Raw genomic sequence first — 17,695 nt, forward strand, 5'->3', positions numbered from 1 at the left:
CAGTGTTATCATTTTAGAGGACCTCTCCTGGGCCCAGCATGTAAGTGCAATTACAAAGAAAGCTCGGCAGGGCATCTACATTCTAAGGAGTTTGCGAAGATTTTATGTGACATCTAGAACTTTGACAAAGTTCTATAGATGTGTAGTAAGAGTATATTGACAGGCTGCATCACAGCCTGGCATGGAAACACCAATGCTGTTGTTCAGAAATGTAGTGGATTTGGCCCTCCCCACCATTGAGCACATCTATGCAGAGTGTTGTCACAGGAAAGCAGCATCCATCATCAGGGACCTCCACCACCCAGGTCATGCCCTCTTCTCACTGTTGCCATCAAGAAGGTTGTACAGGAACCCCAGGACTCTCAGCACCAGGTTCAGGAATGGTTATTACCCCTTAATTATCAGGCTTTTGAACCAGAGATGATAACTTCACTCACCCATTACTAACATGTTCCCACAACCTATGGGAATCATTTTCAAGGACTCTTCATCTCATGTTCTCGATACTTATTTGTTTTTTTAAATTATTATTTATTTTTGTATTTCTTTTGTACGCTAAGCATCCGTTGGTGCGGCCCTTCATTGATTCTATTATGGTTATTATCCTATAATGGATTTATTGAATATGTCTTCTAGAAAATGAATGTCATGGTAGTATATAGTGACATACATGTTCAAAGTACATTTATTATCAAAGTATATATTACATATACAACCTTGAGATTCATATACTTTGATTATAAATTTACTTTGAACTTTATGGCACAAAAATAAATTAAATTTTTAGTCCAGCAAATACATCTGAGCTGGCAATCCCTAAAATTCCAGTGTTCCAAAGGCAAGAACAATTGTTTTTCAATTCACATCATGCTGTTTCTAAGGACATAATTGTCTGCGAATGCCTACGTAATCAAGGCCCCCTCCAAACTTGGTCATTCTTTCTGCTTCTCCCTCTGATTTGGCCAAATATACAAAGGCTTGAGAACATATTCCACTAGGCTCCTGCTATAATCAGACCCTTGAACAGCCGTCTTACATGCTAAAGATGAACTCCTGGTCTCTCAATCTACCTCATAAAAGCCTTTGTACTTTATTTGTCTACCTGCACTGCATTTTCTCTGTAATGGTAACATTACATACTGTACTCTGGTTTTCCTTTCTGTACTTCTGAAATTGAATGATCTGTCTGAATGACATGCAACGTGTTTTTCACTGTATCTCAGTACATGTGATAATAAACTAATTACCAATGTCAATGAAAATGTAATTAAGCAATAATGTATTAATTACATTGCAAAGAATTGCAGTCAGATGAGCAACTATTCTTTATTTAATATTTTTTTCCACAGTTTACAGTGATTAGGCCAAGGTATAATACACTAATTAATAGTATGCTATTTTAGTGTATGACACTGGTTATCCTTGCTATTTTAAGATTTATTATCTTATAAACAATTTGAGAGTTTTCTTCCAGCGAAATAGGTACACACTTTGTAAATTTACCATTGTACAATTATTGCTCTATAACATCCAATCCTATTATAATAGTCACATAGTTTATTTCAGACTAAGGTAAGCAAGTATTTAAACAAATCTCTATATCAACTCTGAGTTGTTGCTTCTAAGATATTAGCACGAGCCATTTATACAACCAAACAAAAATTTATATATCTTGCGACTACTGAATAATTTCTAACAGTCTCATTATATGAAATTTGTGCGTTCATTGGGGTTAATGACGGATCATTACTGTGTTTATAGCTATTTTTAAACAGTCCTTATTTCCAGTAAACTATAATTATTTAGTGAACACCAAATACCATAACAAATCTGTGAACTTGGATGTTGGGTTTTTATTTTTATTTATTTTTTTTTCTTTAATTGGGTTTTTAGGTTCCTTGCATTCTGACTACATGTGAGCAAACAAATCTCAAAGTTGTATAATTTATGCATTCTTTGATAATAAATGTACTTTGAAACTTGAATCACAAACTGCAGACAACAGATTCAAGCCAATAAATGACTGTGCAATCTGCAATGTGATATAGGGAACATAGTAGCCAATATGTGGACAATAAATTTCCTTTGATACCTGTCATAAAATCTGCATAATTAATTTTACTGATGTTGACTGAAGGTTCAATTACAGCTTGGAAATTAAAGATCTTCTCATCCCACCTACCCCCCCCCCCCTACACCATGCTCGTTATCAAAATCCTGTTGTGAGATATCTCCACCTATTAGAGATACATCTATATATATATATATATATATATATATATATATATAGAGAGAGAGAGAGAGAGAGAGAGAGAGAGAAGAGAGGAGAGAGAGAGAGAGAAGAGAGAAGAGAGAAGAGAGAAGAGAGCTGGGCCTTAATTGAAAAATAGCACTTTTAATAGTATAATGTTCCCTCAGTACTGCTTTGGAATGTCAGTGTCCTTATTTTTTAATGCACATCTCTGGACTGGGACATGAACATGCCACCTTCTGATTCAGAGGCCATTTAGCACATCACAAGAGTTGCATGCAATCATATAACATTGATACTTTTTGAGAAAGTTTAAATGTAAAAATCCATTTCAATATAAATCCTGCCATTACCTAATGAATAGATTAACATTATAGTAATCATTATAGCATTTCCTCATAATAATGCCAAGGCACTAAAGGGTCATTGAAGCATTTCTTCATTATAACTTAACAACAGTTTGATCACTTTCGATTGAAGGGGTCAGACCACACTTTCATTCCTTAAAGAGAGATTAAAATTTAGTCAACATAGGATTTGTGACAAGAAGATTATATTTCAGAGATTGCCACATTTAAAATATAAAGCCGAATACTGAAAAAATTAAGTTAAACACCTGCTGTCATATGATATTCGATTTCAATGACAAAACTAGGTTATACAGTAACTGATTGTTCTACCAGCCCCACAAAACACAATGCCACCATTAAACATACAATGTCAATCATATATCAATTGCAAAATATATATAATGAGCTAAAGGAAAATATGATCCTGAAGATGCAATGTTAAACGAAGTACTTCTGAATTAAAAGTAATGGTTAAAACTTTACTACACATACAATATATGCACTTACAAATATGGTATTATAAAGTACGAATAAAATCAATTATACATTAAATTTTATGATGGAGCTACCCTCCTTTTGATACAGTGTCTGTTGTGTCAGACTGCCCAACTGGTGGGAGTATCAATGTAATAAATGTATCTTACTATAAAAAAATACAATTTGCCATTCCTCTGTGATTAACAAACCATTTGCAAATACAAACAACTACAATCCAGAAATGAAAGAAGATTTGAGTACAAACTAATAGATCAAGTAGGATTCACAACAAGATCAAGATGAAAGTGGGCTGAAACCTTGGCCCTAGACCTGGCAGCAAGCTCCCTGCAATTGGGAGACATCATCAGCAACCCATGCCTGGGATGGCAAGGCCTCTGCTCTGCACACTTCCAAGGATGGGGGGAGTGCAATTGCAAGGGATAGGTGTGACATGGTCCAAACAGGTACAGAACTGCCAGAACGAAAGAGAGTTATCAAAGGCAGTGGAGATGGGTCACAGGGTGCCTGGACAAAATGGGATCTTCCTAAGTGCAAGATCACTTGAGCAGAGCTTTGGAGGCTGGCTTCTGCATTTCTTTCCTTCTCAGGTCTGTGTATGACACTCTCTCTACACCATGACAGCTGCATACATGGGGTCTGAGAGAGAACCCTAACTGCAAGCTTTGTGATCAGCGGGGTTCACTGGCACACATACTGTCAGGATGCAAAAGAGCTTTAACACAAGGACAGTGTAGGTGGCACCACGACAAGGTCCTGCTGTCTCTTGCTGACACACTGGAGAGGGAGAGATGTAAAAAGCGACCAGTTGGCAGAGGGCGAACAGGGCAGTCAAGAAGAGGACCACGCCAGTCATGTCAGAGGCCTAAATCCAATCTGCTGCAAACTGCCAAATCATGGGAGATATGGGCAGGAGGCTGCAGTTCCTGGAGATGGTGCAAATCACACTTCGACCAGACATTGTACTACGGTCCAACAAAGACAAGAAAATCATTCTGGTGGAGCTCACAGTACCATGGGAGGAAGGATGCAAGGAGACTCACGAGAGGAAAGGCCTGACAGAGTGCAGGGACAAAAGATGACAGATGTGGCTATTTCCCGTGGAAATTGGCTGTAGAGGGTTCCCAGCAAGGTCAGCATGGAGGTTGCTGTTTGCAATGGGCCTTGACGAAAAGAGCAAGAACCAAACAACTTGCAATATGTATGCGGAGGAGGGGAACAGAAAGAGCCTCTTGCTGGATATGGAGTAGGTAAGAGGAGTTGAGCTAGAAGTCAGGAGCAGATGGGCAGTGACTTGGCCACCATCACTGACTGCCAACTGGAGAGTGCAGTGGTTAAAAGTTAAAACACTCTTTGAAGGTTGGACACCACCTGACAACATCTGCCTCTGGCCAAAGGCTACAGTTACCTCTTCAGGTCACTGGTGTATGATGGAGGCAAAGATATTGCTGCTCCACAACAAAATTGTAGCCAAATGTGGTCAAGAATGAACCAAATACATATGATTTACTGAATATTGCTAATGCATTTTTAGTGTTGTTTATAACTTTTACAGGGGATTGTATCCAAAGCAGAGTAAATGTAGGAAATATAATGTTCCAACAAAACAAACAAAAAAATAAACTCTAAGAACAGATACTATTAATTTAGGGATATAATGTAAAACAACAAATTTGTAGTTATTTTCAGATTTTTGCAATTTCACTTGACACAATAAATGATAATTTAAAATATAATGTTAAAAATAACTTCTGCAGTCCATGACGAAGTGCCTAAAAGCTTACCTCCAGGCTGAATTTCCTCCTGGTTTATTCCAGTTCGATTCACCTTTTGTTCCTGCTCTGTTTAAAAGGAGTTGTGCAATTAACAACCCAGTCAATACTGTGCTGTTGAAATATTCAGAATAGTAGTTAAGTAAAACAATTCGATTAAGATAAACAGAAACTCCACAAAATAGCTTAAACAGCGCAGTCCCAATTTTAACTTGGAATAAAAGTGTCTGGTTTTGTTTGAGAGCAGGCAATGCAGGAGAGGTCCAATGATTCATCATAAGGTTTTGAAAATAGGTAAATGGGGGAAATAGCACACAATGGAAATAAGATCAACAATGAGATGCAACAGTCAAACTCTGGACTTAAAAACATGGATAAGGGCTGGGTTGAAAATACTGAATTAACAGGAAAATAACCTTCTTACAAGCTCATCTCACATTCCTTTCAGAGACCTTGAAGTATTTTTTCTTACTTGCAACACAAGCAAAGCCAGAATTTATTGTCTAGTCCAAATTGCCCATCAGAAGTTGGCTGTAGGCCATCTTGATTTGCTGCAGTCCTTCTGGTAAAGAGACATATGCAGGTGTTCTGGTGGACATAGTCTGTTTGTCTTCTTTGATGATAGAGGATACATGTCTGAAGTGCACTTATTTGAATGCTGCACTTGTATTCAGTTTCTACTGTTGCTCTTGACAATGCATTCCTGGGCCTAACCACCAACCTGCATAAGTTGATTCTCCTGTCATTTATATATCTTTTGCTAATCAGCTTCATTCTTCATCTCCTATTTCTTGATCTACAAAGAGAAATTTCTCTCCATTTGCAATTCTCAACCATAACAATTCTAAGTACCACTATCAAATCACAGTTTCAACCCCTCAAGGAAAACAACACTGCCTTTTCATCCCTGGCATCATTTTGATAAATCTCCTCTGAACCCTCACTATAACTTTCAGATCTTCCCATCTATCGCCTATTATTTTCTAAAGTTCTATATATTCTGGAATTATTCCTGTGGATCGGAGGGTCGCAAACCTGTCTTCTTTATTAAGGAGAAAGAAAATAAGCCTTAATCTTCTTAATGTTCTTAGTAGCCTGATAACAATACAGAGAATGCAAGAATTTGTTAAGAAGTAATAACTGAACACCTAGAAGAGAACAAAGAATGTTGCAACGTGTAAGGAAAATCTCAATTCATTTATCTGCTGAATCTCCTTGAGGATGTAACTTGTAGAACAAAAGGGAACCAGTGGATGTGATGTATTGGAATTTTCAGAAGTTTGATAAACCGCAAAAGAATAAGTCAGTGAGATTAGGGAACAGAATTGGGGGAAATACACCCCCAATTCCATGTTCTAAGGGGGCATAGCTAGAAGGGGCTAGACATTAAAATGTGCATAGGAACACCTTCTTTCAGAGCTGTGAATATCTGCAATTTTCTGCCCCAGAGGATGGTGGAGGTTAGATCATGAGAGAATTCCAGGATCATTAGGGAATTCAGAGGATTAAAGACTACAAGTCTACCCTGCGCACCAGTGACCAGGATGCCTCACTCCCTGAGAGGCTGGACGCCTTCTGCGCCTGGTTTGATGTGCAGAACAAAGTGCAGGTGAGGAAGGAACCCCTCCCCCAGGGAAGCAGATGCTCTGTCTGGCTAAAGTTGTGGTGAAGACTCTGGCCAGAGTCAACCCACACAATGATATACAGTACCAGCTCAGGTTCTGAAAAACTATGCAGCTCAGCTAATGGAGGCGCCAACAAATATATTCAACATCTCGCTGGAAGTCCATTGACCCCTCAGTTTTCAAGGCGGCAACCATCATTCCAATGCACAAGGCAACAGGAACCTGCCTGAATGACTATCGTCTGGTGGCATTAACTTCAACCATTATGAAATACTTTGAACGGCTGGTCATAGAGTACATTAAAGCCTCACTTACAGCTACATTGGACCCTTTCCAGTTCACTTAACGCTCAAATTGATCCACTGACGACACAATAGCCTCTGCCCTCCACTCTGTCCTGTCCCACCTGGAAAATGGGGTCTTATATGCCAGAATGCTGTTTATAGACTTCAGTTCACCATCATACCCTAAACACGGGTGGGGAAACTGTCCTCACTGGGTCTCAACATCTCCCTCTGCAACTGGATACTGGACTTCTTAACAGAAGGACCTGTCAGTCTGTGTGGGCAGCAGTCTCTATTCCCATTACGCTGAGCACTGACAGTCCACAAGGCTGTGTGTTTAGCTTGTTCCTTTTCACACTGCTGACGCATGACTGTGTTGCAGGGTTCAGCTCAAACCATGTCATCAAGTTTGCAGATGACACAACATTAGTTGGCCTCATCAACAAAGAATACAGAGAGGAAGTGGAGCAGCTGGTGGATTGGTGTGAGAAGAACAACCTAAGCCTGAATATGGAGAAGACCAAGGAAGTCATTGCGAACTTGAGGATGGTGCAGATGAACCCCCCCCACTTGGAAAATATATAACTTCTCCATAGGGAGTTAAGTGCACCAAGTTCTTGGGAGATTACAGCATTGATGACCTCACCAGGTCCCTTAATATTACCTCCCTGGACAAGAAGGGACAGCAGCACCTTCACTTCCGAATAAGATTGAGGCAAGCCAGGCTCCCCACCTTCATCTTAACTGTGTTCTACAGGAGCACCATTGAGAGAATCTTGACAAGTTGCATCTCCATCTGGTATGAGAGCAGCCGAGCATCAGACTGGAAGTCCCTACAAAGGACTGTGAGTGAGAATGGATTACTGGGCAAAAAGCAGAGTGGGAATAAAAGGGATAGTTCTTAGGATGGCAGGCTGTGACTCATGGGGTACTGTAGGGACTGGGGCTTAGGAACCAGCTTTTCAAAATTTCCATCTACAATTAGGCTGAGGAGAACAATTAAATTTCAAAGTTTGCTGAATATACTAAACTAGGTGGGATTATAAGTACAGAGAATTATGTAAGGAGACTTAAAGGGGATATCAAAGAGTGAGTAAGTGACAGAACATAAAGTGGAAAATATGAGATCATCCACTGGTGCACTTAATTAGGTATTAGGTAATGGTGAAATTTCCAAAATAAAACGGTTGTGCTCTTCTACAAATCCTGAAGATCAACATGCAGGTACATTAGGTTAAGAGCATGCTAGCCTTTGTTAGAGGACTAGAAGTCTTTTGACAATTGTATAGGGACCTTGTCGCTGCCAGAACTAGAGTACCGTGTAGTTTTGGTCTCCTTACCCAAGAAATGATTATTCCTGTCAAAGGTGAATGTAATAAAGATTAAAGTTCAAGATACAGCAGGTCAGGCGAGTGAGGGACTGGAGCTTGATTCTCTAGAGTTTTGAAAAATGAAAGCTCTCATCAAAAGGGCCCCATGGTAGCACAGCAGTTAGCATGATGCTATTACGGCAAACGGTGTTGGAGTTCGGAGTTCAATCATCTGTGAGGAGTCTGAACGTGTGGATTATTTTGGGTGCTCTGGTCCAAAGGCACACCAGTTAGTATGTTAGTTGGCCATTGTAAATTGTCCTTTGATTAAGTTGGGGTTTGCTGAGCGGCATAACTCAAAGGGCCAGAAGGGCCTATTCCACACTGTATCTCAATAAATAATAAAAACTTGTATAATATAAAAAGCACGACAGGCTAGATGCAAGAATTTTTTTTCCTAGTTGAAGAATCCAGGACTAGGGAACAAGATTTCAGAATAAGTAGCCTACTTAGGACTAAGATCAGAAATTTCTTCACTCAGAAGGTAGTGAACCTCTGGAATTCTTTACTCCACTGGGCTAAAGACATTGCATTGTTCATTTAAAGCAGAGACAGAGGTGTTTCTGGACACTAAGGAAATTAAAGGATATGATCAGAGCTGGAAATTGGCACTGAAGTAGATCATCATATTAATAAATGGATGATCTCAAAGGGCCAGATGGCCTGCTCCTGCTCATCATTTGAAACCATCAAGAATCAAGCCTCCAGCCGCAGCCAAGCCAGTATTTATGAAGGGTTCAATGGACTACTTTGCTCTTGTATTCCATGCCTCTATTTTCTCAACCTGCCCAGGAATTTATATGAACACAGCACATAGACGCTATTTTCCCTCTACACTTCTATCCCTTATAGGGATCCATAGTATGGAAGCTAACAGAGAGGATTCTTAAAGATAGCATGGGTGGAAAGAAAAGGCTGGGAATATCAATAACTGTGGCGCTTCTCTTCCTGACGAACTTAACGTATTCTACACAAGGTTCGAACAGAAGGGGAGCGTCCCGCTCCCTCCAGATGAACCGGATCTGGTGCCATCGAGATTCATCGTCACCGAGGAGGACGTTAGAAGGGCCTTCCTGAAGATAAATCCAAGGAAGGCAATGGGCCCAGATGGCGTCCCGGGACGGATTCTCCGGGCCTGTGCAAGCCAGCTAGCTAGAGTGTTTGCTGACATCTTCAACTGCTCCTTGCTTCAGTGTAAGATCCCCTCGTGTTTTAAGAAGGCAATGATAATCCCAGTGCCGAAGAAGAGCAAGGTGGCATGCCTGAATGACTATCCACCTGTGGCTCTGACATCAATTGCTATGAAGTGCTTCGAGAGATTGGTTATGGCACACATCAACCACAGCCTACCGGTCAACCTCGACGCTTTGCAATTCACCTACAGGAGCAACAGGTCAATGGCAAATGCCATCTCTCTGGCCCTACATTCCTCCTTAGAATACCTGGAAAATAAAGATGCATACATAAAGCTCCTTTTCATTGACTAAAGCTCTGCTTTTAATACCATCATTCCAAATAAACTGATTCCTAAGCTCCGGAACCTGGGCCTTAGAACTCAGATCTGCAGCTGGATCTTCAACTTCCTCACAGACAGGACCCAGGCTGTAAAAATAGGGGACAAGCTCTCCTCTACCATCACTCTGAGCACCGGTGCCCCACAAGGCTGTGTACTCAGCCCCCTGCTGTACCCACTGTACACCTATGATTGTGTAGCCAAGTTTCCATCAAACTCAATATATAAGTTTGCTGATGACACAACAATTGTAGGCCGTATCTCGGGTAATGATAAGTTTGAGTACAGAGAGGAAATTAAGAACCTGGTGGCATGGTGCAAAGACAATAACTTATCCCTCAACGTCAGCAAGACGAAGCAATTGGTTGTTGACTTCAGAAGGAGTAGTGGACCGCACGACCCAATTTACATCGGTGGTGGGCAAGTGGAACAGGTCAAAAGCTTTAAGTTCCTCGGGGTCAATATCACAAATGACCTGACTTGGTCCAACCAAGCAGAGTTCACTGCCAAGAAGGCCCACCAGCGCCTTTACTTCCTGAGAAAACTAAAGAAATTTGGCCTCTCCCCTAAAACCCTCACTAATTTTTATAGATGCACCGTAGAAAGCATTCTTCTAGGGTGCATCACAACCTGGTATGGAAGTTGTCCTGTCCAAGACCGAAAGAAGCTGCAGAAGATCGTGAACACGGCGCATCACATCACAGAAACCAATCTTCCGTCCGTGGACTCACTTTACACCGCTCGCTGTCGGAGAAGTGCTGCCAGGATAATCAAGGACACGACCCATTCAGCCAAAAGACTTTTCGCCCCTCTTCCCTACGGGAGAAGGTTCAGGAGCTTGAAGACTCATACGGCCAGATTTGGGAACAGCTTCTTTCCAACTGTGATAAGACTGCTGAACGGATCCTGACCCAGATCTGGACCGTACCCTCCAAATATCCGGACCTGCCTCTCAGTTTTTTTGCACTACGTTACTTCCCATTTTTCTATTTATGATTTATAATTTAAATTTTTAATATTTACTAATTTTAACTATTTTTCATATTTTTAATATTTAATATTTGTAATCCAGGGAGTGTGAAGTGCAGATTCAAATATCGCTGTGATGATTGTACGATCTAGTACTAATTGTTTGGTGACAATAAAGTATAAGGTATTTATGAACATTTGAAAAAGTAATCTAATTAGGGACAGTTAGCATGACTTTGAGGGCAGGTTGTCTGACTAATCTGTTTGGAGCTTTCGAGGAGGTGACAAAGGGGAAGGATGAATGTAGAGCACTGGAAGTTATTTACATGGATTTTAGCAAGGCATTTGAAAAGGTCCTGAATGATAAACTATTCCAGAAAATTAAGATTTGAACAAAGGGAACTATGGTGCTATGAGGGAGGAGCTGGCCAAAGTTCGATGGAACAATACCCTAGCAGGGATGACAGTGGAACAGCAATGGCAAGTGTTTCTGGGAATAATGCGAAAGGTGCAGGATCAGTTCGTTCCAAAGAGGAAGAAAGATCCTAAGGGGAGTAAGGGGAGGCCGTGGTTGACAAGGGAAGTAATGGACAGTATAAAAATAAAAGAAGTATAACATAGCAAAGATGAGTGGGAAGCCGGAGGACTGGGAAACTTTTAAAGAGCAACAGAAGGTAACTAAAAAGGCAATATGTGGAGTAAAAATGAGGTACGAAGGTAAACTAGCCAAGAATATAAAGGAGGATAGTAAAAGCTTCTTGAGGTATGTGAAAAGGAAAAAAATAGTTAAGACCAAAATTGGGCCCTTGAGGACAGAAGCGGGTGAATTTATTATGGGGAAAAAGGAAATGGCAGACGAGTTGAAGAGGGACTTTGGATCTGTCTTCACTAGGGAAGACACAAACAATCTCCCACATGTAATAGTGGCCAAAAGACCTAGGGTAATGGATGAATTGAAGGAAATTTATATTAGGCAGAAAATGGTGTCGGATAGGCTGTTGGGTCTGAAGGCTGATAAGTCCCCGGGACCTGATGGTCTGCATCCCAGGGTACTTAAGGAGGTGGCTTGAGAAATCGTGGACGCATTGGTAATCATTTTCCAATGTTCTATAGATTCAGGATCAGTTCCTGTGGATTGGAGGGTGGCTAATGTTGTCCCTCTCTTCAAGAAGGCAGGAAAAGAGAAAACAAGGAATTAACGAAAACCAATTTCCCTCTGGATCAATAAAGTATGACTATGACTATGACTAGACCGGTTAGCCTGACGTTGGTGGTGGGAAAGATGCTGGAGTCAATTATAAAAGATGAAATTACAACACATCTGGAATAGTAGTAACAGGATTGGTCCAAATCAGCATGGATTTACGAAGGGGAAATTGTGCTTGACTAATCTTCTCGAATTTTTTGAGGATGTAACTATGAAAATGGACAAGGGAGAGCCAGTGGATGTAGTGTACCTGGACTTTCAGAAAGCCTTTGATAAAGTCCCACATAGGAGATTAGTGGGCAAAATTAGGGCACATGGTATTGGGGGCAGAGTACTGACATGGATTGAAAATTGGCTGGCTGACAGAAAACAAAGAGTAGCAATTAACGGGTCCCTTTCAGAATGGCAGGCGGTGACCAGTGGGGAATCGCAGGGTTCAGTGCTGGGACCGCAGCTTTTTACAATATATATTAATGATTTAGATGAGGGAATTAAAAGTAACATTAGCAAATTTGCCGATGACACAAAGCTAGATGGCAGTGTGAAATGTGAGGAGGATGTTATGAGAATGCAGGGTGACTTGGACAGGCTGGGTGAGTGGGCAGATGCAGTTTAATGTGGATAAATGTGAGGTTATCCACTTTGGTGGTAAGAATGGGAAGGCAGATTATTATCTAAATGGAGTCAAGTTAGGAAAAGGGGAAGCACAACGAGATCTCGGTGTTCTTGTACATCAGTCACTGAAAGCAAGCGTGCAACTACAGCAGGCAGTGAAGAAAGCTAATGGCATGCTGGCCTTCATAATAAGGGGAATTGAGTATAAGAGCAAAGAGGTCCTTCTGCAGCTGTACAAGGCCCTGGTGAGACCACACCTGGAGTACTGTGTGCAGTTTTGGTCTCCAAATTTGAGGAAGGACATTCTTGCTATTGAGGGAGTGCAGCATAGGTTCACAAGGTTAATTCTCGGGATGGCAGGACTGTCATATGTCGAAAGGTTGGAGCGACTGGGCTTGTATACTCTGGAATTTAGAAGGCTGAGAGGGGATCTTATTGAAACATATAAGATTATTAAGGGATTGGACGTGCTGCAGGCAGGAAGCATGTTCCCGCTGATGGGTGAGTCCAGAACCAGAGGCCACAGTTTAAGAATTAGGGGTAGGCCATTTAGAACGGAGTTGAGGAAAAACTTCTTCACCCAGAGAGTGGTGGATATATGGAATGCTCTGCCCCAGAAGGCTATGGAGGCCAAGTCTCTGGATGCTTTCAAAAAAGAGATGGATAAAGCTCTTAAAGATAGTGGAATCAAAGGTTATGGGGGTAAGGCAGGAACTGGATACTGATAGTGGATGATCAGCCATGATCACAGTGAATGGCAGTGCTGGCTCGAAGGGCCGAATGGCCTACTCCTGCACCTATTGTCTATTGTCTAAGATACATAGGATCCATGATTACTTTTCTGACTGTGTCCAAAATTAGCTTGCCCGTAAAAGACAGAGGTCAGTGATGAATGGGCCTCATTTTGGATGCAGGTCTGTGACTGTAGAGTTCTGCAAGGATCTGCACTGGGACTTCTACTGTTAATACTGGATGAATTATGGTGGTATTGTGTTAAGTTGCAAACAACACAAAGATTGGTAACATTGTAGATTGCATAGAAGATTCCTGAAGATATTGCAGGATCAGTTACAGATATGGGTGGAGAAATGACAGATGGAGTTTAATCCATACAGGTATGAGGTGCTACACTTTGGGAGATCTAAAATAAAGGGTCAGCACACAGTTAATGGCTGAATCCTTAGCACCACTGAAAAACAGAGGGATCCTGTTGTCCAGGTACATGGCTCTCTGAAAATGGCAAGGGTTGTTAGGGGGGCAAAAAAGGTTCATAGCATGTTTGTCTTCATTAGTCGAGGTATTAAGTCAAGAGACAGGAAGTAATGTTACAGCTTCTTAAAACTCTGGCTTGGTCACACGTATTGTGTTCAATTCTCATTACAGGAAGGCTTTGGAGGAGGTGCAGAGTTTACCAGGATGCTGCCTGATTTGGACAGAGAAGACATTGCACAAGTTGGGGCTGATTCCTCTAGATGAGCAGAGGCTGAATAAAGATTTGAGAGTTTATAAAATTATACTAGGTAGACAGCCAGGATCTTTTTGTCAGGATGTCTACAGGCTGTGTATTACAGATGAGGGGAGAAAGTAGAAAAGGAATAGAGAAGGCAAGTTTTTTTAAAAAAAAACAGATGGCTGGGGCCCTGGAATGCATGGTCAAAGGTGGTGGTGGTGGTGGAAGAGGTAGTGCATTCCAGACTTTAAAAAGAGTATTTAGTATTTAAGCAACTCTTAGGATAGGCACATAAATATGCAGGGAAGGGAGGGATATGGTCAATGTGCAGGGAAGAGAGACTAATTAATGAGTTATTAGTTTAATCTGTTTGGCACAACATCATGGTGCAAAGGGCTTGTCCTGTGCTGCACTGTTCTACTAGCGAAAGGCTGTGGGGAGTTGCAGACTCGGCCAGTCTCATCACAGGCACAACCCACCCCACCATCGAGGACACCCTTAAGAGGCGGTGCCTCAAGGTGATATCCATCATGAAAAAACCCTCACTATCTGAGACATGATCTCTTCTCATTATTATCATTAGGGAGGAGGTACAGCAGCCTGAAGACCCACATTCAACACTTCAGGTACAGCTTCACCACCTCACCATCAGATCTTTGAATGGTCCACGGACACTACCATTCTATTCCTCTTTTACACTATTTATCTACTTTTTGGTAATTTACTGTAATCTTCCTGTCTTGCACTATTCCACTGCTGCAAAACAACACATTTCACAACATATGTCAACAATAATAAACCTGATTCTGCCTCTTCTCATCCTCTATACTCAACTGTGTGACTCTTCACCTTCCTCATCATTCTCACATCACTTGCTCCAGTTTCACGGCTCCACTCCACCCATATTTTCTATGTTTCTATCTATCTTTATTAGCCCATGGGTGCGAAGGTAGCGCAGCAGTTAGTGTGACACTATGACATCTCGGGGCGTCGGAGTTCCACTCCCACATTTTTGTAAGGAGTCTGCATGTCTTCCCAGTGGAATGCGGTGCGTTTCTACCGGGTTATGAGAGAGTGGAATGAGCTGCCAGTCCGTGGTGCAAGCGAGGTTGATTTTAACGTTTAAGAAGTTTGCATAGGCACATAGAAGGGTATGGAGGACTATGGTAGCAGTGCAAGTCGATGGGAATAGGCAGTTTAAATGGTTCGCGTGGACTAGATGGGCCCAAGGGGGTGTTCCTGTGCTGTACTTTTCCATGAATAAAATAAATAAACAAGGCCAATCATTTCACAGGCGCTCTCAGATTTGAAGCTGCCGCGCTGGACTGACGGCAGAACGACGACCGGCCAATTGGCGCCACCCCGACATTCCAATCCCAACTGCCACCGGCACCCCGAGACGCTGACGTCAGAGATGCTGACCCTTCACCCCGCATTAATGGGACCTCGGGCACCAGGGGATAAAGCGACCGACGGCCCTTCCCGGGGACCGCGACTCACGGTATTCCTCAGTGTAAATCAGCGGACGGAAGTAGATGGGATAAAACGTAGCTCCGAGTGCAGCCGCAAAACCGCCGAAGAGCAGCACGACGCGCAAATTCTTGGCCATGACGGACGAGATTTAGGATTGAACAAACTGACAGCGGAACGTCACTGCGCCTGCGCTGTCACGTGACGGCGGAGCGCTGGTCTGGGGTCAAATCCCTTTGGCCAATGCGCGTGCGTCGAAGGATGTTCGCTTCCAACTTTTTTCCCCCTGTCGAAATACGTAACTTTTTGCCTCAGTTGCCACTCTATGCAGGGAATGCATATACTCATGTTTCAGTCAATGAAAAGAATAATATTGTAGATCGATGCTTCCGAGACTTGTATACAGTAGAGAGTGGGGCCCTGCAGAGTGATTCCCATCCACAGAAAGTAGGGAGAAACCTGAACTTCTTGGGCTACCCCTCGGAATCAGAAATGACTTGATACCACTCGGATTCTGTAGGTCTGAGGTGACCTTGACGTTAAAGTGGACAATGCAGTCAATACCACAGACAGGGCAGGAGGTGCTTGATGGGATGGGCAGGCGGCTAGTCTGTGAGGTAATTCCTTTGTCATTTACAGCAGCCTTCTGTATGCTCCCAAAACACGGATTCAAGGTTGTCTATGCTCCTCCAATTTGAACATTCATGAGCACAAGTTAACATAAGTCTGTGTGGTGCCTTGGGAACATCATTGATTCTTTCTCAAACACGAGGAATTTTAATTCCACATCCCATTCCCATTCTGATATGTCTATCCATGGCCTCCTCTACTGTAAAGATGAAGCCACACTCAGGTTGGAGGAACAACACCTTATATTCCATCTGGGTAGCCTCCAACCTGATGGCATGAACATTGACTTCTCTAACTTTCGCAAATGCCCCACCTCCCCCTCGTACCCCATCCATTATTTATATACACACATTCTTTCTCTCTCTCTCCTTTTTGTCCCTCTGACTATACCCCTTGCCCATCCTCTGGGTTTTCCCCCCTCCCCCTTTTCCTTCTCCCTGGGCCTTCTGTCCCATGATCCTCTCATATCCCTTTTGCCAATCACCTGTCCAGCTCTTGGCTCCATCCCTCCCCCTCCTGTCTTCTATCATTTTGGATCTCCCCCTCCCCCTCCCACTTTCAAATCTTTTACTAGCTCTTCCTTCAGTTAGTCCTGACGAAGGGTCTCGGCCTGAAACATCGACTGCACCTCTTCCTAGAGATGCTGCCTGGCCTGCTGCATTCACCAGCAACTTTCATGTGTGTTGATTGATTCTTTTTGTCTGTTCACCTGGCAATCTCACTCTGTGAGTCTGTTTGGCTTTGGATACAATCAGTAAAACCATCTCAGTGTAATTAAGAGCTTGATGCTGGCCTGGTCGAGGGTGCAGACATTTTTTTTTTGCCTTATCTGTGCAGTAGATTTGGAAGGATTCAAAGAGAGAACATTGTCTCCCATGCATTGAGGTACTTGTACAGTTTATCTGAGTTTCAAGAGCTTATAGGAGGGTAGAGTTCATTACTGCTCCTTCGCCAATGGGTTTTAAGCCATATTTGAAGTCTTGAACTTCAAACAACTTTGTCTTCACTTATTCAAAGGCAGTGCTAGTGCATTGAACGGAGTGGTGAATTCCATCATCACCACTGGCTCTCAAGATATAAGAAACAACAGATGTTTTCCAGGGCATTCTGTGAACCTCTATTGTCAAAGTGTGGTGACAATTTGGTAGACAATTTGTGTTGTATATGTTGAACGTGAGGCCTGCTTTCTTGTATGTTTCAGTGATTTGATTTAATTTGGAGTTTGGCTTCAAACGCGCACAAACCTAAGCAGCATTTATAATTTGCAGCTCAACTGCTTAGATTGAGGTGACCTTGGTTCTGGAGAGAAGGCATTGTGGGTTGACCAGTTTCCTAAATCCTGCAGATTTATTTTAACACCAGCAGAAAAGTTATTAGAGGTAAAGTACAACATTGCAATATAAAGATCATGCCAGATTGGCAGGGTGCGGACTCATTGGTTACAAGCATAGCTTATGTGTCACCATGAAGCAAAGCTAAGAACCAAATGCTGCCTGGCCTCATCCCCCGGGTGCCAACTCACCATCACTAAAGCCAAAATGGCAATGTATACCCAGTGACAAGGACACTTCAAGGAACTGGAGACACAAGAGTCTGTAGATAAAGGAATCTGGAGCAACAAACAATCTGCTGGAGTAACTGAGTGGGTTGAGGAGCATCTGTGGGAGGAGAGAATTGTTAATGTTTCGGGCTGA

At 42.2% G+C, this 17,695-nt stretch overlaps 1 protein-coding gene across 2 annotated transcripts; it reads right to left on the reverse strand.

The window, feature by feature from the left end:
* Nucleotides 1-1,301: 1,301 nt before the first annotated feature.
* smim20 (small integral membrane protein 20) lies at nt 1,302-15,567 on the reverse strand. Of its 2 annotated transcripts, none has more exons than XM_072252932.1 (3): nt 15,402-15,567; nt 4,881-4,937; nt 1,302-2,753 (listed from the first exon to the last, which is right to left on the reverse strand). In XM_072252932.1, the coding sequence occupies exons 1-3, from the start codon at nt 15,508-15,510 to the stop codon at nt 2,716-2,718; spliced, it is 204 nt and encodes a 67-aa protein (XP_072109033.1). In that variant the 5' UTR covers nt 15,511-15,567; the 3' UTR covers nt 1,302-2,715. The 2 variants fall into 2 exon arrangements, with proteins under 2 accessions (XP_072109033.1, XP_072109032.1); XM_072252931.1 differs by having other exon boundaries at nt 4,881-4,977.
* Nucleotides 15,568-17,695: the final 2,128 nt, after the last annotated feature.

This window comes from Mobula birostris, chromosome 3 (assembly GCF_030028105.1).
Source record: "Mobula birostris isolate sMobBir1 chromosome 3, sMobBir1.hap1, whole genome shotgun sequence".
Taxonomy (NCBI): Eukaryota; Metazoa; Chordata; class Chondrichthyes; order Myliobatiformes; family Myliobatidae; genus Mobula; species Mobula birostris.

Coding starts and splice junctions, on each gene's coding strand:
- smim20 (XM_072252931.1), bottom strand. CDS start 15,510: ATGGCCAAGAATTTGCGCGTCGTGCTGCTCTTCGGCGGTTTTGCGGCT. Junction 4,978..15,401: donor GATTTACACTGAGGAATACC/GTGAGTCGCGGT, acceptor TCAACAGCACAG/TATTGACTGGGTTGTTAATT.